We start from the raw sequence: 25,348 nt of genomic DNA, 5'->3' as shown, positions 1-25,348 counted from the left end.
GCCCAGTGTTCAGTGAATAATTACTCCAAAGTCCAACCCCAACTGAATAGTGAAGAACGAGTTGATGTTTGTGTTGCAGATCAAGACAGGTAGGCTAAGCTACATTACCCTTGAATAATTCTGATTGCGTGAGAATGTAAGATGTGCTCCGGCAATCTAATTTCAAAAGGTGAACAAGTGCAACTGTCTGTCAAGGCTATTCATGAACACAGACTACAGTCTATATCTCATAAACTATTCTACGGTAGCCTACATCATTCTACTATTCCATTCTACTATCTATGAAATCAGATAATCCCTCAGTGCAACAGGTTTGTGCCCAATGTTCAGTGAAGAATTACTCCAAAGTCCAACCCGTAAATGGAGGCGGGAGGGAAGATGGGAAGCCATGCAGTTCGCAAAGGGAACTTCTGTTATTCAAACACTGGTTGCGTGACCCAAATGTAACCTGTCCTATTGTTAAGCAACCCCGTGATCGAGAAAAAGGAAGACATATTGCTGAATATGTGAATTAAGCTTCATAAGTGAATAGTGAAGAATGAGTTGATATTTTGTGTTGCAGATCAAGACAGGTAGGCTAAACTACATCTGCCTTGAATAATTCTGATTGCGTGAGAATGTAGACTGCTATCTAGTTTCAAAAGGTGAACAAGTGCAACTGTCTGTCAAGGCTATTCATAAACACAACTGATAAGGGTTTTAAATCCATCAAAGGCATTCATTTGTTTCATTTGACAACTTATCTCGACCTATTTGCATAGCCATACAAAACCTTTATGGATTATAATAAGGATTTATTTTGTCAATTTAAATGCTAGCTTGTCTGTAATTCGAACAACATATATGCTACTGACAACTTTTGACAGTTTGATAAATGTTTAATTTATTCCACCCAAGTTGTCAATTTATACTATTGTATTTTTAGTATTACTATTCTATTGTTATAAAGTAACTGCCTAACTCATTAAAGAAATGGTGTAGTGGTTACTCAAACATCTCCAACAGCCAGTAGAACTCAAATCATAAAAGTGGTACTACAGTGGGGGGGGAAAGTATTTGATCCCCTGCTGATTTTGTACGTTTGCCCACTGACAAAGAAAGGATCAGTCTACAATTTTAATGGTAGGTTTATTTGAACAGTGAGAGACAGAATAACAACAAAAATATCCAGAAAAACGCATGTCAAAAATGTTATAAATTGATTTGCATTTTAATGAGGGAAATAAGTATTTGACCCCCTCTCAATCAGAAAGATTTCTGGCTCCCAGGTGTCTTTTATACAGGTAACGAGCAGAGATTAGGAGCACACTCTTAAAGGGAGTGCTCCTAACCGCAGCTTGTTACCTATAAAAAAGACACCTGTCCACAGAAGCAATCAATCAATCAGATTCCAAACTCTCCAGCATGGCCAAGACCAAAGAGCTCTCCAAGGATGTCAGGGACAAGATTGTAGACCTACACAAGGCTGGAATGGGCTACAAGACCATCGCCAAGCAGCTTGGTGAGAAGGTGACAACATTAGGTGCTATTATTCGCAAAAGGAAGAAACACAAAAGAACTGTCAATATCCCTCGGCCTGGGGCTCCATGCAAGATCTCACCTCACCTCGCAATGATCATGAGAATGGTGAGGAATCAGCCCAGAACTACACGGGAGGTTCTTGTCAATGATCTCAATGCAGCTGGGACCATAGTCACCAAGAAAACAATTGGTAACACACTACGCCGTGAAGGACTGAAATCCTGCAGCGCCCGCAAGGTCCCCCTGCTCAAGAATACATATACATGCCCGTCTGAAGTTTGCCAATGAACATCTGAATGACTCAGAGGACAACTGGTGAAAGTGTTGTGGTCAGATGAGACCAAAATGGAGCTCTTTGACATCAACTCAACTCGCCGTGTTTGGAGGAGGAGGAATGCTGCCTATGACCCCAAGAACACCATCCCCACCGTCAAACATGGAGGTGGAGACATTATGCTTTGGGGGTGTTTTTCTTCTAAGGGGACAGAACAACTTCACCGCATCAAAGGGACGATGGACGGGGCCATGTACCGTCAAATCTTGGGCGAGAACCTCCTTCCCTCAGCCAGGGCATTGAAAATGGATCGTGGATGGGTATTCCAGCATGACAATGACCCAAAACACACGGCCAAGGCAACAACGGAGTGGCTCAAGAAGGACATTTAGGTCCGGGAGTGGCCTAGCCAGTCTCCGGACCTTAATCCCATAGAAAATCTGTGGAGGGAGCTGAAGGTTCGAGTTGCCAAACGTCAGCCTCGAAACCTTAATGACTTGGAGAAGATCTTCAAAGAGGAGTGGGACAAAATCCCTCCTGAGACGTGTGCAAACCTGGTGGCCAACTACAAGAAACGTCTGACCTCTGTGATTGCCAACAAGGGTTTTGCCACCAAGTACTAAGTCATGTTTTGCAGAGGGGTCAAATACTTATTTCCCTCATTAAAAGTCAAATCAATTTATAACATTTTTGACATGCGTTTTTCTGGATTTTTTTGTTGTTATTCTGTCTCTCACTGTTCACATAAACCTACTATTAAAATTATAGACTGATGATTTCTTTGTAAGTGGGCAAACGTACAAAATCAGCAGGGGATCAAATACTTTTTTCCCCCACTGTAACTCATATGTCAATACGATTTCTTATCTTTTAACATTTTTGAGTACTGTTAACAAATATTAGGTTATTGAGTAAATACATCTTTATTTATTTGTGTTCTGATATTCTAGTTATTGAGTTTTACAAGTTATGATTATTTAATATTTTAAAGTCAATCTAACATCTATTAAATAAGTTGTTCATACTTGATTCTATTATGTTTTACGTCTTTACTTAAAATAATAAAGTAGTAATAAGACATTGATATTTATGTAAAAAACACTTGATTATCTGTGTTGTGCTGATATAGAATTATTACGTTTTTACAAGTTATTTACATTTGAGTCATTTTACATTTTACATTTTAATTATTAATTCATAATAGTGGCACGTGGCTCTTTTTTTAAAGAATCGTGGGTATTTCAAAATGTTTAGACTTCATGGTACTTTTACACAATGTTGTATTAATGTTTGAAGAAATAAAAGTATATTTCTAAAATAGTATTAAGCAGTTTGTTGTGCTATGAGGTGTAGTTGATCATGATGAACGGATATCAAACTGACGTTCAATAATGAGACAAAGCATTCCCAGCATCAACTAGGTAATGTTCACCAGTCTTAATGACAGAGGATAATGCAGCATCCTGTAATGCTTACAGCTCTACCTCCAGTTACTGCTAGAGGACTGATCACCGTGCTCAACAATGCCTGCTAAGGCAGGTTAAAATTACAAATTGTCAAATACCTAAAACAATGTTAAACACTAAGACATGACCACTGAAAATGACTAATCAGAACTACTTACTATTTGAGATTTTTGTTTTTATGAAGGTTAACAATTTAAGTAGAAGGGACCCTACATTTGTATGTTCACTACAACAAATGTTCCTCTTCAAGTAACTTAAATTGTACATAATTTAATTTAGTTGCAAAAAGCTCATAAAACACATAACAATTAAGTATTTACAACTTTAAAAGATAATCATATGGATGGAGATGTCACTGTATTACTAGAAAGTATTGAATACTGAAATACTTTGAGTTAGGTTACTCGAATGGTTCTAAACAACGTGTTTCCCCAACAAAAAAATTGTTAGCAGAACTAATGACTTTTTACAATGTAGTATCCAGACCTCAGTATGATCACTGTAATTCTCAGGTGTTCGCTGTTTACCAACTTCTAACACACTAAACTTTTCAATCATGCCACTTAGGTAACAATACTGTTCCACAGGACTTTGTCAGTCTTCTGTTAAGGTATGTGTAGATAATTTATCAGCACTCATCATTAGGGTTGCAAAGGAAGGGTATATTACTGGAAACTTTTCAAGTTTACCAATAAACTATTAGAATTGTTGAATTTTACAAGGATTTTTTGCAATCTGTCAGAAGACATCTAGTGGCCCCTTTGGGTACTTAAGACTTTTAATGGTGTCTGTAATTATCTCTGGCCTTCTGTGTATCCTGATCATATGTCAAATATTTGATAAGATGATTTTCAAATAAAAAATAGGATGACAAAGCAGTAAAACATTATCCTAAATATAAACCATTAACTTAGTGAATACCATTGGTGTTTAATAGGAGGGTTTCAGCATTAAATATCCTTTATACATTATGCAAAACATGTACATACGCACGCAGATATGCACGCACACATGCTGCCTATGAAAGTTTTCTCATTCATTTTGAAAGACTCTAGCTACAGATGACAGGTGGCCATTTATCATCCTACACTCAGATATGTTTAAAAAAATATATATTATCTTGATTTCTGCAGAGGGAGAGAGGGAGAGAGAGGGAGACAGACAGACACAGAGAGAACAGTGTAATGTTTACTGTTCAGTCTTATTGTAACGGGCGTCTTAAGGATTAGACCAAGGTGCAGCGGGAACGTGTATACTCATCTTATTTATTAAATCAAAAGAAGGAAAAAACAAACAAATCACGTATACAAAACAACGAACGACACAAAACAGTCCTGTCAGGTGCACAGACACAAAACAGGAGACAACTACCCACAAATCCCATAGAAAAAAAACACCCCTCTTAAATAAGACCTTCAATTAGAAGCAACGAGGAGCAGCTGCTTCCAATTGAAGGTCAACCCCATTAACTAAACATAGAAATGGAAAGACTAGAACTAACATAGAAATAAACTAACAAGAACATAGCCCAACAAACCCCGAAACACTTTAAACAAACACCCCTCTTACATAGGAACATAGCCCAACAAACCCCGAACCACATAAAACAAACACCCCCTGCCACATCCTGACCAAACTGCAATAACAAATAACCCCTTATACTGGTCAGAACGTGACACTTATTGTTTATTTCACTTTTGTATATTATCTACTTCACTTGCTTCGGCAATGTTAACATACGTTTCCTATGCCACTAAAGCCCCTTGAATTGAATTGAATTGAATTGAGAGATAGGGAGAGACAGAGAGAGAGAGAGAAACAGACAGAGAAAGAAAGAAAGAGAGAGACAGAGAGAGAGAGAGAGAGAGAGACAGACAGACAGACAGACAGACAGACAGACAGACAGACAGACAGACAGACAGACAGACAGACAGACAGACAGACAGACAGACAGACAGACAGACAGACAGACAGAGGAGTGGAAAGCACATTTTCTCTCTCCTCCCCCTCTCCCAAATTACTGTCTTTACTGGTGTTCTATGAGTGAAGTGCTTGAAACCAGCTAATTATTGTTCTGACATACAGAGGCTGGTTTGTTTTGAATTAAGATACTGTAAATATGTATCTTATCTTGATTTCTGCAGAGGGAGGGAGGGAGGGAGGGAGAAAGGTAGAGAGAGAGAGAGAGAGAGAGAGAGAGAGAGAGAGAGAGAGAGAGAGAGAGAGAGAGAGAGAGAGAGAGAGAGAGAGAGAGAGAGAGAGAGAGAGAGAGAGAGAGAGAGAGAGAGAGAGAGAGAGAGAGAGAGAGAGAGAGAGAGAGAGAGAGAGAGAGGTAGTTGTACCTGTCAATTCTAAAGGTCTTTCTTCGAGTTGAAGTGAACGTGGCTATGTTCACCTTTCTCACATAATGTCTCTAAAGTGGAGAAATGTTCTGAAATGGTACAGTACAGAAAGTTGTGTTGACTTACTGTGGGTCTTATCTCTTAAACACTGCAATAAGCTGAATGAAAAGTGCATTCCTGTGTTTGCCCTGAATCTAATGTACAGATCCAAATGAGTGCAAATGTAGAATTAGTCAAATTATTTATCTTAGTTTTAACAGGCTGAAGTTATAATAATTACACCCATTTATAACAGCACTGGTAATGAATGGTTTGCCTCTTCAGTGGTCTCCTTGATAGCTTTATTTATAGTAAATTGAGAGATTCATACTGTTAGTTGACCTCTTCACTGCTGTCTTCTTATCCAGAGATGGTGGCCCATAATAAGTTTTGAGCTGGGCACATTGGACCTGGCAGAGATGGACAACAGGATGAATAGTTCTGATATGAAGACCCTGTCAACCCTGGACCACCCTTACCTCTCCTCCCTAGAGCACAGCCTCAACAGTCCCCACCACCACAGCCCAGACAGAAACCACTCATTCAATCACAGCCCAGACAGAAACCACTCATTTAACCACAGCCCAGATATAAACCACTCATTCAACCACAGCCCAGATATAAACCACTCATTCAACCACAGCCCAGACATAAACCACTCATTTAACCACAGCCCAGACATAAACCACTCATTTAACCACAGCCCAGATATAAACCACTCATTCAACCACAGCCCAGACATAAACCACTCATTTAACCACAGCCCAGACATAAACCACTCATTCAACCACAGCCCAGACATAAACCACTCATTCAACCACAGCCCAGACATAAACCACTCATTCAACCACAGCCCAGATATAAACCACTCATTCAACCACAGCCCAGATATAAACCACTCATTCAACCACAGCCCAGACATAAACCACTCATTTAACCACAGCCCAGATATAAACCACTCATTTAACCACAGCCCACACAGAAACCACTCATTCAACCACAGCCCACACAGAAACCACTCATTCAACCACGGCCCACACAGAAACCACTCATTCAACTACCCATACAACTACACATACAGCGAGTACCAATGTAAGTCTACTGTAAGGGACTTTTACTAAATCTGGCATTTTCTAAAGTGTAATAACTTAATGAGCTATAAATGTAATCTTATGTTAAAGCAATTGCCACACAGTCTTTTCTATTGCCTGTGATGCTATGTATACAGATGTAGGATCACCCTGTTGCAAGAGAACTTTCCAGCAATGCAGGAAATGTAAAACACGCAGTGTATTTAAGGTTTTAAAAGGCTTCTGAGGTTTGAAAGTTTGACATTTCAGACTTGATTCCCCTACGAAAAATGTATCAACCCCTACAAAAATGTCCATTAATTATAATCCACATAATAATTCACATTTCCTGTTGCTGCAGGATTATTTTCCTGCTGTAGCAAACAGGCTCAAATAAAGATCCTACATCTGCGTCTCATTGTGTTCTCATTTGTCTTTCTTTAGGTTCATTAAAAGAGGAGTCCATGTCCTCTCTTTGGTCTAGCAACTGTAGCGTTGTCAGCCTGTCCAGACCCCCTCTTCACTCCAAGTCCCCCAGTTACACAGACCCCAGCACTCTGCTCTACATTGACTGCAGAGTGTGTGGGGACACGGCCTCAGGCTTCCACTATGGAGTCCATGCCTGTGAGGGCTGCAAGGTAGGACTGAGACCTACCTACTGAGGTTCTGGTGGCTTGACAGTATGTATGGCTATTGTGTTTGCTTGGAGCTATACAAATGCATTGTTACACGTTTGAGCATAAAAACAAAACAAACGTCATGCTATTTAACCTCCAGGGAGTCATATATTAGTAAGGATTTAACCCTGACACATAAACACTCACCGTAACCCTTGTATTCATGTCAAGCTCACTGTTTTCATTGATCCCATTTCTTTTTTTAAATTCTGTAAAATAATTATAGTCTGTTGCTGCTTTATGATTCTACAATCTACGTGTTTTCTGCCTTTCTCTTAGGGATTCTTCCGCAGAACCATGCGGTTAAAACTGGTGTATGACCACTGCGATCTGCATTGTCGGATTCACAAAAAGAGCCGGAATAAGTGCCAGTACTGTCGCTTTCAGAAATGTCTGCTTGTGGGCATGTCACACGATGGTAAGTGAAATTGTTGTGAAAAGTATATTTGCTTAACAAGATTTTTAATGGTCATGATTTGTCATATACAGTGCATTCGGAAAGTATTCAGACCCCTTGACCTTTTCCACATTTTGTTACATTACAGCCTTATTCTAAAATGGATAAAAAAAAAAATTTCCCCTCATCAATCTGCACACAATACCCCTTAATGACAAAGTGAAAACAGGTTTTTAGAAATGTAAGCACATTTATTACAAATAATAAACTGAAATACCTTATTTAAATAAGTATCTTCACTGTTGACGTTGAGACTGGTGTTTTGCAGGTACTATTTAATGAAGCTGCTAGTTGAGGACTTGTGAGGTGTCTGTTTCTCAAACTAGACACTCTAATGTACTTGTCCTCTTGCTCAGTTGTGCACCGGGGCCTCCCACTCCTCGTTCTATTCTGGTTAGAGACAGTTTGCGCTGTTCTGTGAAGGGAGTAGTACACAGCGTTGTAGAGATCTTCAGTTTCTTGGCAATTTCTCGCATGGAATAGCCTTCATTTCTCAGAACAAGAATAGACTGCCGAGTTTCAGAAGAAAGTTATTTGTTTCTGGACATTTTGAGCCTGTAATCGAACCCACAAATGCTGACGCTCCAGATACTCAACTAGTCTAAAGAGGGCCAGTTTTATTGCTTCTTTAATCAGAACAACAGTTTTCAGCTGTGCTAACATAATGGCAAAAGGGTTTTCTAATGATCAATTAGCCTTTTAAAATAACAAACTTGGATTAGCTAACACAACGTGCCATTGGAACACAGGAGTGATGGTTGCTGATAATTGGCCTCTGTAGGCCTATGTAGATATTCCATAAAACAATCTGCCGTTTCCAGCTACAATAGTCATTTACAACATTAACAATGTCTACACTGTATTTTTGATCAATTTTATGATATTTTAATGGACAAAAATGTGCTTTTCTTTCAAAAACAAGGTCATTTCTAAGTGACCCCAAACTTTTTAACGGTAGTGTAAATGTCATATTTCAGTTTTATTTTTTATTCATTTGTAATAACATGGACTCTTAACAACGTAATGAAACTTTGTTGCTCCAAGAATGTATAGAATGGGTTTGGAACCTCTAATCATGGCAATTTGACTGGTAAACTCATGGGTACACTCGCAATGGCTGCATGGTATTGGGATTTATACAACGGGTGGGTCTAATCCTGAATGCTGATTGGTTAGTTAAAACTGCATTCCGGGCCGATCTCTTTTCCACAAGTTGCCACCGGCTAAATCTATGATGTTAAAATGCCTATTTACTCTGTTCCATCTGACTGTGTAATCCACAATCTCATCAACCCAGCCAAGCAACATATAAACTTGATCTCCACTATAAAAAGCATCTAGACATTATCTCACATTTCTTTTAGACTAACATTTCATTTTCAACAGCGGAGATTTGTATTAACCTTGCTGTCTGTCTCTCCGACATTTGCAAAATTGAAAAAATATTACAATTCCATCTCCAGCTGTCCCATAGTAATGAACGTCTCGGGAGTCGGGACGAAACAGACAAGCAGGCAGCGTTTCTCAGCCAGTCGAAATCATGAATAAGCTGGCATCATCATGTTACTGTAGCTGTGTTGTTGGCTAGCTCCTTTGAACAACAGTGTCCTGGCGAGTTTTTATCCACCCCTAAAAAATATTTTAAAATTGTGGAAACAATGTCAAATGAAACACAGCTAATTTGAGGTATTTCCAGCTTCAGTTTGAAGTGATCATGTTACTGTAGCTGTGTTGTTGCCTAGCTCCTTTGATCAACAGTGTCCTGGCGAGTGAGCACATTTTCTATGCCAGGCGAAGTCGTGCCTCATTAGCTCATTGTTATGGACATATCCAAATAAATGTCTCTAGAAAACAGGTTAAACAAATGAAAAATGTTGACTTTGTCTCAGGCCTAACAACAATATATCCTCCAAACACCAACTTCTCTAGCATTATCACTTAAGCAATCATTTGAATGAACATTCTACATTTCCATGGGAATTATTGCTTAAGTGATAATGCCCTTGAAGCCGATGTTTGGAGGATATATTGGCACGGTTTGTCGGCCCTCAACGAACAACACCCGTGCCAATATATCCTCCAAACACCGGCTTCTCGGACATGATCACTTAAGCAATCATTTCCATGGTAATGTAGAATTTTTATTTTTATTTTTTTAATTTAGGGGTGGATCAGCTTAATATTGTGGAATGAATATTGCTTCCATCAATGTAATTGTCTGCATCATTTCCAATCCCCCATATATTTTTTGGGTAAATATATATATCCATACACGCATGCATACATATCCACATATATGCATATACATACCTATATAGACATACATAATTTTACTATATAGACATACATACTTTTTTAAAGAATATACCTTTATTATTATTCCCTGCAAACCCTACCACCGATCCCCCAATTGGAGTAAACTAATAAACACTTCGGCTTTTACCTTCAATTTATTCATCTTATACACATTTTACAGACACAGTCTATTTCAATAGTTATTTTTTGTTTGTTTTTAGTCCTTCCTCTATTTCTGATGTCCATCCAGTTTGATTTCTATTTGTAACTGTGCTATTTCACAAAAGTTCTGAACCTATATACATTTTACAGACCCCGTATGTTTTACATTGTTTATCTTGTTATTAGTCCCACCCTTCAGCTCCATTCAACCCCTCCCATCTATCTCTCAACATCATCCATTTCGGATTTCTATTTGCCATATATTTTTCAACTGTGCAGTGATGCTTCACAAAAGTATTGAACCTTTCTATTCTCATAGCTTCTACAGACTGTAAATTAAAAATAAACATTTTTGCTAAAATAATTATTATGTTATTGATTGATTGACTATGACTTTTCAAATCACCCAGTATTGCTATCTACAGCGTTAGTTCTAGGCAAATGTTGCAATTCTTCAGCCATTCCTGGACCTGTGACCAAAAACGAGCTACATATGGACAATACCAAAATAAATGATCTAATGACTCTGCCTCCTCACAGCAGAATCTGCAGAGCTGGGAAGATTGTATCCCCATATATATATATATATATATATATATATATAACATTCTATTAGTTGCAAGAATTTTGTATAGTAATTTAAATGGAAAAATTCAAAGTTTTGAATCCGGCGTTGTTTTGCGTATCAATTCATAAACCATGTGCCATGGAATGGGTACATCGAAAATCTCTTCCCAACTATTTTGCAATTTATATGGCACAGCTGTCAGTTTTTTGGTCCTTAAATGAAATTGGTGTATGTTTTTATTTGTCACACTTTTCTTTAACCATTTATGTTCTTCAATACAGGGCCGACTTTCAAGTTCCTTACTTTTTCCCCTTCTACTTGCCTCTTCCATTTTTGTGGTAATGCTGCAATTAATTGGTTGTAATTTTGGGTAGAGCAGACATTTCCATATGTCTGTGTTAGCTGCATGTGTGACATCACTCCACCAGTCCTATTTTTATATCATTCACTAAAATTATACCTTTTTAAACATTTCTTCGAAAAATACAGTTTTTTTGATCAATTACTATATTTGAATTTAACCACAATATTTGTTGTATTATTTGTTCTGTCTTTTCAGGTGGATTAAACTGAAATTGCAACCAACTTTCTAAGGCTTGTTTAAAAAATAAAGATATTTTGGAGATTATTTATTTTTCAAACAACCGAATGTGAGCAGGTTTTATCTGAATAAAGGGAAAAAAGGCCCTTCTTGAACATAGGATGAGACATTATTACCAATTTACTAGAAAACCAGTTTGGATTTAAGTATAACTTTGGTATGACTGATGCCTTTAGTGAGAGGTCTAATGCTTTAATATTTAAACATTTCTGCCCTCCGAATTCATATTCGTTATATAAATAGGCCCTTTTAATTTTATCTGGCTTGCCGTTCCAAATAAAATGGAATATTTTTTGCTCATATAATTTAAAAAGCTGGTCACTAGGTGTAGGCAAAACCATAAGCAAATAGGTAAACTGTGATATGACTAAAGAGTTAATCAGGGTGATTTTTCCACAAATAGAAAGGTATTTTCCTTTCCATGGTAGCAAGATCTTATCTATTTTTGCTAACTTTCTATAAAAATATATTGGAGTGAGATCATTTCTTTCTTTTGGGATTTGTATACCGAGTATGTCCACATCTCGTCAGACCATTTAATTGGTAAACTACATGGTAATGTAAAATTTGCATTTTTTTGTGATCCAATACGTAATATAGTACACTTATCATAATTTGGTTTTAATCCAGAGAGGATAGCAAAAGTATCTAGATCCTCTATGAGGCCGTGGAGAGACTCTAATTGTGGTTTTAAAAGAAAGCATGAATCATCGGCGTACAATGACACCTTAGTTTTTAAGCCACGGATTTCTAATCCCTTAATATTATTTTTTGATCTAATCTTAACAGCTAACATTTCGATGGCAATAATAAATAAATATGCCGATAGTGGACAACCTTGTTTTACTCCTCTAGATAGTTTAAAACTTTCTGAGATGTAGCCATTATTTACTATTTTACACCTAGGGTTACTATTCGTAACTTTAACCCATTTTATAAGAGATTCCCCAAAATTGAAATATTCTAGGCATTTGTATATAAACTCCAGTAGTGCTTTATCAAAAGCCTTTTCAAAATCAGCTATGAAAACCAGGCCTGGTGTCCCCGATATTTCATAGTATTGTATTGTTTCCATTACTTGTCTTATATTTACATTTACATTTAAGTCATTTAGCAGACGCTCTTATCCAGAGCGACTTACAGAGACAGGAGAGGTCAATCAACCTGTATAATACACCTGTATAATACACCTAACTAATCTACAGAGACAGGAGAGGACAATCAACCTGTATAATACACCTGTATAATACACCTGTATAATACACCTAACTAATCTACAGAGACAGGAGAGGACAATCAACCTGTATAATACACCTGTATAATACACCTGTATAATACACCTGTATAATACACCTAACTAATCTACAGAGACAGGAGAGGACAATCAACCTGTATAATACACCTGTATAATACACCTGTATAATACACCTGTATAATACACCTAACTAATCTACAGAGACAGGAGAGGACAATCAACCTGTATAATACACCTGTATAATACACCTGTATAATACACCTAACTAATCTACAGAGACAGGAGAGGACAATCAACCTGTATAATACACCTGTATAATACACCTGTATAATACACCTAACTAATCTACAGAGACAGGAGAGGACAATCAACCTGTATAATACACCTGTATAATACACCTGTATAATACACCTGTATAATACACCTGTATAATACACCTAACTAATCTACAGAGACAGGAGAGGACAATCAACCTGTATAATACACCTGTATAATACACCTGTATAATACACCTGTATAATACACCTGTATAATACACCTGTATAATACACCTAACTAATCTACAGAGACAGGAGAGGACAATCAACCTGTATAATACACCTGTATAATACACCTGTATAATACACCTGTATAATACACCTAACTAATCTACAGAGACAGGAGAGGACAATCAACCTGTATAATACACCTGTATAATACACCTGTATAATACACCTAACTAATCTACAGAGACAGGAGAGGACAATCAACCTGTATAATACACCTGTATAATACACCTGTATAATACACCTAACTAATCTACAGAGACAGGAGAGGTCAATCAACCTGTATAATACACCTGTATAATACACCTGTATAATACACCTGTATAATACACCTAACTAATCTACAGAGACAGGAGAGGACAATCAACCTGTATAATACACCTGTATAATACACCTGTATAATACACCTGTATAATACACCTAACTAATCTAATATAATCTATTATATAGATTAATATTTATATTATATATTATATAATCTCCAATGTATCGTCCATGTAAAAAAACCTGTCTGATTAGGATGAATAATATCTGACAATACTTTTTTAATTCTATGCGCCAAGCATTTTGCTAGGATTTTTGCATCACAACACTGAAGTGTAAGAGGTCTCCAATTTTTTAAATGGACTGGATCTTTATTTATACCATTTGGGTCCTGTTTCAGTAATAATGATATCAGGCCTTCTTGTTGCGTGTCTGATAATCTACCATTTATATAGGAGTGGTTAAAACATGCTAATAATGGTCCTTTGAGTATATCAAAAAAAGTTTTGTATACTTCCACTGGTATGCCATCCAGCCCTGGAGTTTTCGCATCCTTAAAGGCTCCAATTGCATCAAGCAGTTCCTCCTCTGTAATTTGACCTTCACATGAGTCTTTCTGTACAGATGTTAATTTTACATTATTATTAGGAAAAAAATCCATACAATTAGTTTCAGTTAGTGGAGATGGAGGAGCCTAAAACGAAAACATATTCTTAAAGTACTTTACTTCCTCTTTCAAAATATCATTTGGTGAATCATGCTTGACTCCATCATTTGTAACAAGTTTTAATAAAACATTTTTGGTAGCATTTCTATATTGAAGATTGAAAAAGAATTTGGTGCATTTTTCCCCATATTCCATCCAGTTCGCTTTATTTTTATAATATATTACACTGGATCTTTCTTGAATAAGTTCCTCCATTTCTTTTTGTTTTTCCTCTAACTCATTCTGTGCCTCTATGGTACCGTTTTTCTTGCTATCTAACTGTACTGTTAGTCCTTCAATTTCCTTTGTTAATATGGACTCTTTTGATCTAAATTGCTTTTGTTTTATAGATGAGTACTGAATTGCATGGCCTCTAAAGGCACACTTAAAAGTGTCCCATACAATAAGGGGATCTGCTGTACCTATGTTATGTCTGAAAAAGTCAGTTATAAATTCTTCTGTCCTAGTTCTAAACAATTTATTATCTAGTAGGCTTTGATTAAATGTCCAATATCCTCGCCCACATGGAAATTCTGTAAGAGTAATGTATATGCCAATTATGTGATGATCCGACCGCATTCTGTCCCCTATCAACACTTTTTAAACTTTTGGTGGCAGAGAGAATGGCATAAGAAAGTAGTCAAGACGACTAGCTTGATTAAGCCTCCGCCATGTATATCTCACTAGGTCAGGGTATTTAAGTCTCCATATATCCACTAATTCCAATATATCCATGACATTCATGATTTCCTTAAGTGCCTGAGGGTGATAGTTTGTAGTGTGATTTCCTTTCCGGTCCATAGAGGTATTTAAGACCGTATTAAAATATCCCACTATAATAACAGAGTCTAGTGTTGCTTGTAGAGTTGATACATTCTTATATATTTTTTCAAAGAAGCTTGGATCATCATTATTCGGACCATATAGGTTAATAAGCCATATCTGTTTATTGTCCAATAACATTTTTAAAATAATCCATCTACCTTGATAATCTGTTTGGACAATTTGCACATTTGGATCAAAATTACTATTAATTAAAACCATCACCCCTTTCGAATTTCTTTGCCTATGGGAGAAATATATTTCGTCACCCAGTTCTTTTTCCACAAAACTTCATCTAAAATTGTTGGATGGGTTTCCTGTAAACAATAGATATTATATTCCTTCTCTTTTAGCCAGGTAAATACTGATCGTCTTTTCTTATTATCTGCTAGGCCATTACAATTGTAACTGGCTATACTTATTTCACCACTTATCATAATGAGATACAACTTTAAATTCTATTTATGAAATATATGTTTGTAAACGTACCATTAAAAAGTAACATGATGATTGAGTGTCTATATAGCTGTACCATGATATTTGCATTGCTACTAAGTAAACCTCCAATTGGTCCCTACTATTCCACTGCTAAAAGCCTTCCTCATCCCTAGTTGGGTTGTCATCCCAATGCCCGGCAGACCACCCCCGATCCCCCGTATCCCATAGCCCTGAACAGACTGGGATCCATCCTTCGAAAAGAGCACACAGTGCCATTTACCGAATTGAAGTAAATCAATTGCCAAATGCATTTCCATTGCCCTCACCTCGATTTGTATTATATATAGCTGTGGCTCATCCTCTATTGTCCCTAACATCTTTTACTCCTTCGCAACAGTTGTGGGATACACACATACACCCACACACACTCAACCCTTTCCCCCAACACAACCATAAGCTCACATTCTCAACAGTTGCATCCCAGAGCCCAACTCAAGAAAGGTCTTGATTTACAAATGCATTTACAGTTGCAGCTGCATTAGAAGGCCTGCAAGACCGCGCAAAAAATGGGCAGAAATTGAGAGATTTTATTAACCATTGTCACATCCTAGATGATGGAAGTCAAATGTATACCTTTTCCCTGAAACACCCACAATACCCCCACCCAAATGTTTTTTTTTTTTTAAGTTTAATGTTCATTCAAATGATTGCTTAAGTGATGTTAACTGATGTGGCTCATGCAATGGAATGTATTTTTTCTAATGTAAGTTGAGTTTAATCAACAAATCACAGCACATATTGATGGGTACACTTTCTGCTTTGACTTCCTGCTTTGCTCCTATGTGTGCACTCGCAATGGCCGCCAGTCCACCATTATGCCATTATTGACATGAATGGGGACACCCGTTTTATTAATTCTATTTCTATGGCAGCACAGTCAGGAGCAGAGTAGAGGAGAAAATGTGCGTCTTTATTTTTTGTTGCGTCTTTATTTTTGTTGTTATAAAGGTGACTCAGTCATTTGGCTGACCAATAACCGTCATCCAAAATTCCATGACTGTCACAGCCTTAATCAAGGGTTTTTAACATATTCAATGTGAACTGTTTCAACAGCAGGTGTCTGTCTGAAACTGTGCCTTAAGTCTTTGGAAAGGTTTCTACACAGCAGGATGAAGTATATTCCTTCTTTAGCCAACGTCTTTGTCATTGTCTTGTTTGGACAGCCAGTGACGTGTAGCATTATTCAATACAGAAAGAGTCTGACTGGCACCCAGGCTAGAATATAATGATTTTGATGTCCCCACGCAGCCATCCGCTTCGGCCGGATGCCCCAGGAGGAGAGAGAGAAGCTGCTGGCTGAGTTCATGGGTGTGTCCCCCAGGAGCCCAGAGTCAGCGGACTTGAGAGCCTTGTCCAGACAGCTGTGTCTGTCCTATCACAGACACTTTCCCCTGACCAAGAGCAGGGCCAGAGCCATCCTGTCTGGGAAGACCCACGGAAACTCAGTAAGGGCCCAATTCTTACTTGAGATACTGTACAACTACATGCACATAATCTTTAAAGTTTTGCATAAATTATGCATTGATGTCAATGGAACATTTGTTATATGAGTCAGAACAGAGCCATTGAAAGCCACTTTACCTCTTTCTGTCTCACACACACCAGACATTTGGTTCTGTATATTTGAATATCACAGTTTTTGGTAAATGCACTCTGTCCTGATTAACTGGTAGCAAAATATCAGTCTACAGTTGGAAGCAGTAATATTGGGTCATCTCAGCTTGTCTAAGAGGAAATAACTAATAGACAGTTATTTATAATTTAGAGAAGCAGATATATTTTCACTAACCTAAAAGTCAGGCTTTTAATTGATCGTTTATTTCCAAGTTAGATTAACCCGTTGTGCACCCAGCAAGGGGCCTAATACTGAATCACTACAAATTGCCAAGAGAATGAATGGCAATGGATGGCAATGCTTCATAATACATTGTTTTTAAGGGATGTCTCTCTTTCCTTCCAGCCGTTTGTCATCCATGACATGAAGTCCCTGACAGCGGGACAGGACTTTATAAACAGTAGACAGTTCCCTTTCCTGGAGCACCAGAGGTCTGTCCTGCCCCCTCAAGAGCCTGCCGGGGAGCTGGAGCTCTTCTTTTTCCGGCAGGTTCAGTTCCGCACCGCCGAGGCTGTACGAGAAATCATAGAGTTTGCCAAGAGCATCCCTGGATTCACAGAACTGGACATGAATGACCAGGTGACCCTGCTGAAGTACGGGGTCATCGAGGTCATGTTGATCATGCTGGCGCCGCTGATGAACAAGGACGGCACACTGTTCGCCTACGGAGAGATCTTCATGACCCGGGAGTTCCTCAAGAGTCTGAGGAAGCCCTTCTGTGAGATGATGGAGCCAAAGTTTGAGTTTGCTGTAAAATTCAACGTGCTGGAGCTGGACGATAGTGATACGGCGCTCTTCCTCGCTGTCATCATCCTCAGTGGAGGTGATGTTTTTCCGTTTTACATTTATGCATTTACAGTTGAAGTCGGAAGTTTACATACACATAAGTTGGAGTCATTAAAATTAGTTTTTCAACCACTCCACAAATGTATTGTTAACAACTATAGTTTTGGCAGGTCGGTTAGGACATCTACTTTTCCAACAATTGTTTACAAACAGATTATTTCACTTATAATTAACTGTATCACAATTCCAGTGGGTCAGAAGTTTACATACACTAAGTTGACTGTGCCTTCAAACAGCTTGGAAAATTCCCTAAAATTATGTCATGGCTTTAGAAGCTTCTGGTAGGCTAATTGACATCATTTGAGTCAGGAGGTGTACCTGTGGATGTATTTCAAACTCAGTACCTCTTTGCTTGACATCATGGGGAAATCAAAAGATATCAGCCAAGACCTCAGGAAAAAAATGGTAGACCTCCACAAGTCTGGTTCATACTTGTGAGCAATTTCCAAACGCCTGAAGGTACCACGTTCATCTGTACAAACAATAGTACGCAAGTATAAACACCATGGGACCACGCAGCCGTCATACCGCTCAGGAAGGAGATGCGTTCTGTCTCCTAGAGATGAACGTACTTTGGTGCGAAAAATGCAAATCAATCCTATAACAACAGCAAAGGACCTTGTGAAGATGCTGGAGGAAACAGGTACAAAAGTATCTATAGTCACAGTAAATCAAGTCATATATCGACATAACCTGAAAGGCCGCTCAGCAAGGAACAAGCCACTGCTCCAAAACCGCCATAAAAAAGCCAGACTACGATTTGCAACTGCACATGGGGACAAAGATTGTACTTTTTGGAGAAATGTCCTCTGGTCTGATGAAACAAAAATAGAACTGTTTGGCCATAATGACCATCATTATGTTTGGAGGAAAAAGGGGGAGGCTTGCAAGCCGAAGAACACCATCCCAACCGTGAAGCACGGGGATGGCAGCATCATGTTGTGGGGGTGCTTTGCTGCAGGAGGGACTGGTGCACTTCACAAAATAGATGGCATCATCAGGATGGAAAATTATGTGGATATATTGAAGCAAAATTTCAAGACATCAGTCAGGAAGTTAAAGCTTGGTCGCAAATGGGTCTTCCAAATGGACAATGACCCCAAGCATACTTCCAAAGTTGTGGCAAAATGGCTTAAGGACAACAAAGTCAAGCTATTCAAGTGGTCATCACAAAGCCCTGACATCAATCTTATAGAAAATTTGTGGGCAGAACTGAAAAAGTGTGTGCAAGCAAGGAGGCTTACAAACCTGACTACGTTACACCAGCTCTGTCAGGAGGAATGGGCCAAAATTCACCCAACTTATTGTGGGAAGCTTGTAGAAGGCCACGTGAAACTTTTGACCCAAGTTAAACAATTTAAAGGCAATGCTGCCAAATACTAATTGAGTGTATGTAAACTTTTGACCCACTGGGAATGTGATGAAAGAAATAAAAGCTGAAATAATCATTCTCTCTACTATTATTCTGACATTTCACATTCTTAAAATAAAGTGGTGATCCTAACTGACCAAAAACAGGGAATTTTTACTAGGATTAAATGTCAGGAATTGTGAAAAACTGAGTTTAAATGTATTTGGCTAAGGTGTATGTAAACTTTCGACTTCAACTGTATATTAGATAGATGCGGTAAAGAGGTCAATGGAACTCATCCCAAACGCGTGGGGGAAAGATGCCGTGGGGAAAATGTCCAGAATCTTCTCATTGCCCCTAGCAAAATTAGCCTACCTTAAGGCTATTGTTTATACAGTTTGTGTATTTCAGACTATGTTGAGGTAAACATCGGAGTATATTGCTTGTATGCATGTCAACCCCAATACATGTTCATGTCATCGTCACCAATCAACTACATTGCAGTTCAAAATTACTTTTGCTACCACCACCGATTTCTGTATGCTAGCTATTCTACCAGCTTATACAAACCGGATTTAGCATTTAGCAGTCAATTTTTCTAAACCTGAAAAGGAACTTCTAAATGTTATGCAACAAAAACAGACATATATCAAAATCAGACTTTGGTAACCACATTGTGGGCCTGTTACAATACATCAATCATGACGGATTTGTGACGGCTGTCGAAAGGATTGGACCAAAGTGCAGCGTGGTTGTAGTTCCACATTTTATTAAATTCGTGAAACTTTGCAAAACATAAATAACTGAATTTACAAAACAAACCGTGACGCAGAGAGAAACAAACACTACTCAAAAGATAATCACCCACAAAAACCCAGGAAGAAAAACCCCTACTTAAATATGATCTCCAATTAGAGACAACCAGGACCAGCTGCCTCCAATTGGAGCTCATCCCAAACAAGCCAACATAGAAATACAAAAACTAGAACCTAAGAACATAGAAATAGAAAACATAGAAAAACACAAAACACCCCCTGTCATGCCCTGACCTACTCTACCATAGAAAATCACATCTTACCATGGTCAGGACGTGACAGGATTTGACGAATATACACTTTGTTTGATCAGATTTGTTGAGTGTGCGCCAATATGGCATCCTTCTTCTATCCCCCACGGTCTGCGTTCAACTGACCTCAACTGCAGGATTAGGTGTTTTATTGCTCTGAGATGGCTTGATTGGCCTTGAGACCAGATATAAAACAATGGTGACCTATTTTATGCTGTATCATTTCGATTGACCTTGGACTTTGCTCATCAGGACATTGCAACTTCAGATCATTTGATGTATACTGTATGTCCAATCTTCCTCTATTTCCCTCTCTCTCCTCTTGCACTTTCCACTCTCTGGTGACCTCTAACCTTGACCTTGTTGTGCTCTACTCTAGACCGTCCAGGCCTGGTGAATGTGAAGCCCATCGAGGACCTCCAGGAGGCAGTACTGCAGGCCTTGGAGCTGCAGTTGAAGACCATCCACCCAGACTGCCCCCAGCTGTTTGCCAAGCTACTGCAGAAGATGACCGACCTGCGGCCGCTGGTGGCTGACCACGTCCGCCTCATCCACCTGCTCAAGAAGCAGGAGCTGGAGATGTGTCTGCACCCCCTACTACAGGAAATCATGAGGGACCTGTACTAGAGTAGTGGGAGACTCAGTTTAACAGCTATGAAGAAAAGAAGACTATACACTGTACAGCAGTGGAGGCTGCTGAGGGGAGGACGGCTCATAATAATGGCGCAAATGGAATCAAACACATGGAAACTGCATTTAACCCAACCCTCTAAATCAGAGAGGTGCGGAGGGCTGCATTAATCAACATCCACGTCATCTGTGCTGATGGACCAGTGGGTTAACTGCTTTGCTCAGGGGCAGAGCGACAGATTTGACTTTGTCAGCTCTGGGATTCAATCCAGCAACCTTTTGGTTACTGGCCCAATGCTCCTACCCGCCAGGCTACCTGCTGCCCATATTGGTGGTAACACCAACCTCCTGTGCTATACAGTACAGTTTTATCCAACTAGTGTGTTTATTATAAAAAATATGTAGAACCTTATGGGTCTTTATCTAGCCAGATCTGTTGGTGCTTTGGTCAACTCTTCTGTGTCATGTATATCATAGCAGCAATAGTCACTGAGACCAGGCTAGTTTTCATCAGGCTCTCAGTTAAAGCAAATGTCTGGCTTCACAGGTGACCTCCATGACAAGTGAGGGTTAAGTCTGTTTTCTTGGGACTTGTTGTTTAATAGAAGGATCTGTGAACTATATTTAAACAATAACGCATGAGGGGGTGTGGTTTATGGCCAATATACCACGGCTAAAGGCTGTTCTTATGCACGATGCAACGCAGATTGCCTGGATACAGCCATTAGCCGTGGTATATTGGCCACATACCACAAACCCCCGAGGTCCCTTATTGCTATTATAAACTGGTTACCAATGTAATTTGAACAGTAAAAACACATGTTTTGTCATACGGTCTGATATATCACGGCTTCCAGCCAATCAGCATTCAGGGCCCAACCACCCAGTTTATAATACATTATGAATGATTCATTACTGAGCTTCCTACCGTCTTGCTCTAACTGCAGCTATTCTGTCTTCTACCACGCTTTTTAATTAAAGGGATGAAAGGAGAATTGATTTTAATTACAGGACATTTATTGGTGCAGAGATGGATTTGTTGTATGTGCAAGAGGATGCTGTGTACATGCGTGTGCTTGTAGATAGTGGATAGTGTAACCCACTTATAGTTCGCTGGATCTGCTACAGCCCCCATTGTGTAAGGAGGGTGAATCTGAAGCATGTGTCAAAGCTACGTAGACAGCAACTTGATCGCAGCATTCCCACCAGGTGGAGCTCTTGTCACCATAGGGCCAGATCAGAATTAGATCTTTGTATTCTATTGCTTGTCTTATTTTAAGGAGTCGCTCTCTATGGCCTGTCAGAAAGCAGAAATAGAACAGTTAAACACACACGCAGCAAAACTCCACAGAAATAGAAGCCAAGAGGTCAGAAGACAGAGATGGTTTTGGTCTTGTGTTTCACCACTTTTGATGACCCCAGGGCTATTTTTCCCTTCACTGAACTTTTCTGAGACACACATGATTCATAAGATACAGGAAAACACATTACTAAAACTTACGCCCCGTCATCAGTCCCCGAATTAGGTCTGATGACCAACTGAAAGGAAAACATCAGGGCCATCACACATTATAGAACACAAAAACATAATGGTCTATGACTGTAAAAGGTGTTGTGAATTTAACATAAGGAGCTTCAACTTAAGTGTTACCCAATAACTTTGTTGAGATTGTTATCATTTAGTCCCATCCTCTCTGCCAATAGCTGTGGAGCACCTAGTGCCCTTTCCCAATGGTGGAATCCCCTAGTGGCCTGTCTAGACGGGATCCACAGTGAGATTGCGCCACACTGCTACTGCAACAGCAAACATTGTACCCAGCTACAAAGTCTTGCACATGTATCCTACTGAGGTGCACAGAGTCTAATGGTGGAGATCAGTGTCTCAACGTCTTTTGTACCTGCCTGGGACAATTTACATTAAAACAAGCCCTTTACAGCATACACAATCAGTGTCAGGGTTATAATTTTTGTGTTATATAAATGTCTATCTTTTGAATTTTTATGTAGATGGCCAAAGTCTGTGTCATCACAATTTTTTTTTTATAGCCAACCAATGCCTGTGTTCGTGCACAGGCAACATACACTTTGATTGACAGTTATTGTTTTGAGTGAACCCAGTCCTTTTACCAGTCAGTAGCAACAAAGAACGGAAGGTGTTGAACACTTACGCAAATTAGTTTAACTTAATTTTATTAAAATAACATGAAATAAACAACATTCGCACGTTTACAATAAAAAAAAATGTACCTCCTGAAAGAGACATGGCAGACAAAATGCAAATTAGATTTCAAATCATTTTTTAAATATTAAAGACAATTGCCCAATATCCAGCTCATGATGGTTTACCCAAAGAGAAGGCTGATTAAAATGTGTGGGTAACTACTGATCAGAACACTCTGCAAAGCCATGAACCAATCACATGGACCGTAGAAACATAGCCATTGCGTTTGTTAAAATGTCCAAAATAAAAATCAAATCAGTCATGCTTGACTGTCTGACAAGTTATAATTTTTTCCAGAATTAAGGAAAAAAATGATAAAAGCATGAAGATGAAGACATTGATCATAATTTCATATCTCTATCTGATTTAAGACTATGTACAATCAAATACCCCTGCAAAAACAATAGAAGAATCACACTGTTTTTGATAAAAATCATCCTAGAAGGTGAGGTTGTCCAGGGTGTCTTGGTCTAGGCTTCATCTCCTCTTCAGGCAGGTCAGCTTAGAGAATATCTTCTTCATAAGAAACTAGGGCAGTCAGTCCTGTCAGACAGAAAGGTGTGCTTCACAGCTCAGAGATAGAGAGCCTCTTATTTCACTCTCTCTCAGGCATTTCCTTCACTGTCTCTGCCTCTCTGTCCCCAGGTAGGTGTGCTTTCTTTCACATATTTACACGTTCCACTAACTGCATTGCCACTCTGTCCATTGCACCCATTTTAGCAATGGAGAAAATTACAGTAGGCCTATGATTAACCCTATAATTTGCATGAATTTCATTCACCATCAATCATCTTCTCCAACCCAATGGGTAGTCAATATTTTTCACTTCTCTCCATGCCAAAACAGTCACTGGAAAAACTCAGTCAGTGACTGAAATCCCATATTGATCCCATCCACCGTCACTGTCAGAGGATTCCTTTTACCCCCAGTCACTCCTCTTTTTCTATGCCATACAGTGCCATACAAAAGTATTCATCCCCCTTGGCATTTTTCCTATTTTGTTGCATTATAACCTGTAATTTAAATTGATTTTTATTTGGATTTCATATAATGGAAATACACAAAAGTCAAAATTTGTGAAGTGAAATGGAAAAAATGAAAAACCTACGAAAATAAACTGGTGCAACCAATTACCTTCGGAAATCACATAATGTGTTAAATAAAGTCCACCTGTGCGCAATCTAAGTGTCACATGATCTCAGTATACATACACCTGTTCTGAAAGGCCCCAGAATCTGCAACACCATTAAGCAAGGGGCACCACCAAGCAAGCGGCACCATGAAGATCAAGGAGCTCTCCAAACAGGTCAGGAACAAAGTTGTGGAGAAGTACAGATCAGGGTTGGGTTATAAAAAATATCCGAAACTTTGAACATCCCACGGAGCACCATTTAATCCATTATTAAAAAATGGAAAGAATATGGCACCACAACAAACCTGGCAAGAGAGGGCTGCCCACCAAAACTCACAGACCAGACAAGGAGGGCATTAATCAGAGAGGCAACAAAGAGACCAAAGATAACACTGAAGGAGCTGCAAAGCTCCACAGCGGAGATTGGAGTATCTGTCCATATGACCACTTTAAACTTTAACTCCACAGAGCTGGGCTTTACGGAAGAGTGGCCAGAAAAAAAGACATTGCTTAAAGAAAAAAATAAGCAAACACGTTTGGTGTTCGCCAAAAGGCATGTGGGAGACTCCCCAAACATATGGAAGAATGTAATCTGGTCAGATGAGATTAAAATGTAGCTTTTTGGCCATCAAGGAAAACGCTATGTCTGGCGCGAACTCAACACCTCTCATCACCCCGAGAACATCATCCTCACAGTGAAGCATGGTGATGACAGCATCATGCTGTGAGGATGTTTTTAATCGGCAGGGACTGGGAAACTGGTCAGAATTGAAGGAATGATGGATGGCTCTAAATACAAGGAAATTCTTGAGGGAAACCTGTTTCTGTCTTCCAGAGAGTTGAGACTGGGACAGAGGTTCATCTTCCAGCAGGACAATGACCCTAAGCATACTGCTAAAGCAACACCTGAGTGGTATATGGGGAA

The 25,348-nt window shown here is 38.9% G+C and overlaps 1 protein-coding gene across 4 annotated transcripts; it reads left to right on the top strand.

Moving 5' to 3' along the window:
• Positions 1 to 23,638, top strand: LOC106566754 (peroxisome proliferator-activated receptor gamma). 4 transcript variants are annotated; one of them, XM_045693068.1, is made up of 7 exons: positions 1 to 89; positions 6,011 to 6,734; positions 7,157 to 7,350; positions 7,669 to 7,807; positions 16,811 to 17,007; positions 17,523 to 18,000; positions 20,820 to 23,638. In XM_045693068.1, the coding sequence occupies exons 2-7, from the start codon at positions 6,062 to 6,064 to the stop codon at positions 21,065 to 21,067; spliced, it is 1,929 nt and encodes a 642-aa protein (XP_045549024.1). In that variant the 5' UTR covers positions 1 to 89; positions 6,011 to 6,061; the 3' UTR covers positions 21,068 to 23,638. The 4 variants fall into 4 exon arrangements, with proteins under 4 accessions (XP_045549024.1, XP_045549025.1, XP_013990588.1 ...); XM_014135112.2 differs by lacking the exon at positions 1 to 89 and adding an exon at positions 138 to 572; XM_045693069.1 differs by lacking the exon at positions 6,011 to 6,734 and having other exon boundaries at positions 8 to 89.
• Positions 23,639 to 25,348: the final 1,710 nt, after the last annotated feature.

Source organism: Salmo salar, chromosome ssa13 (assembly GCF_905237065.1).
Source record: "Salmo salar chromosome ssa13, Ssal_v3.1, whole genome shotgun sequence".
NCBI lineage: Eukaryota > Metazoa > Chordata > Actinopteri > Salmoniformes > Salmonidae > Salmo > Salmo salar.
This window is presented reverse-complemented; position numbering and strand designations above follow the sequence as displayed.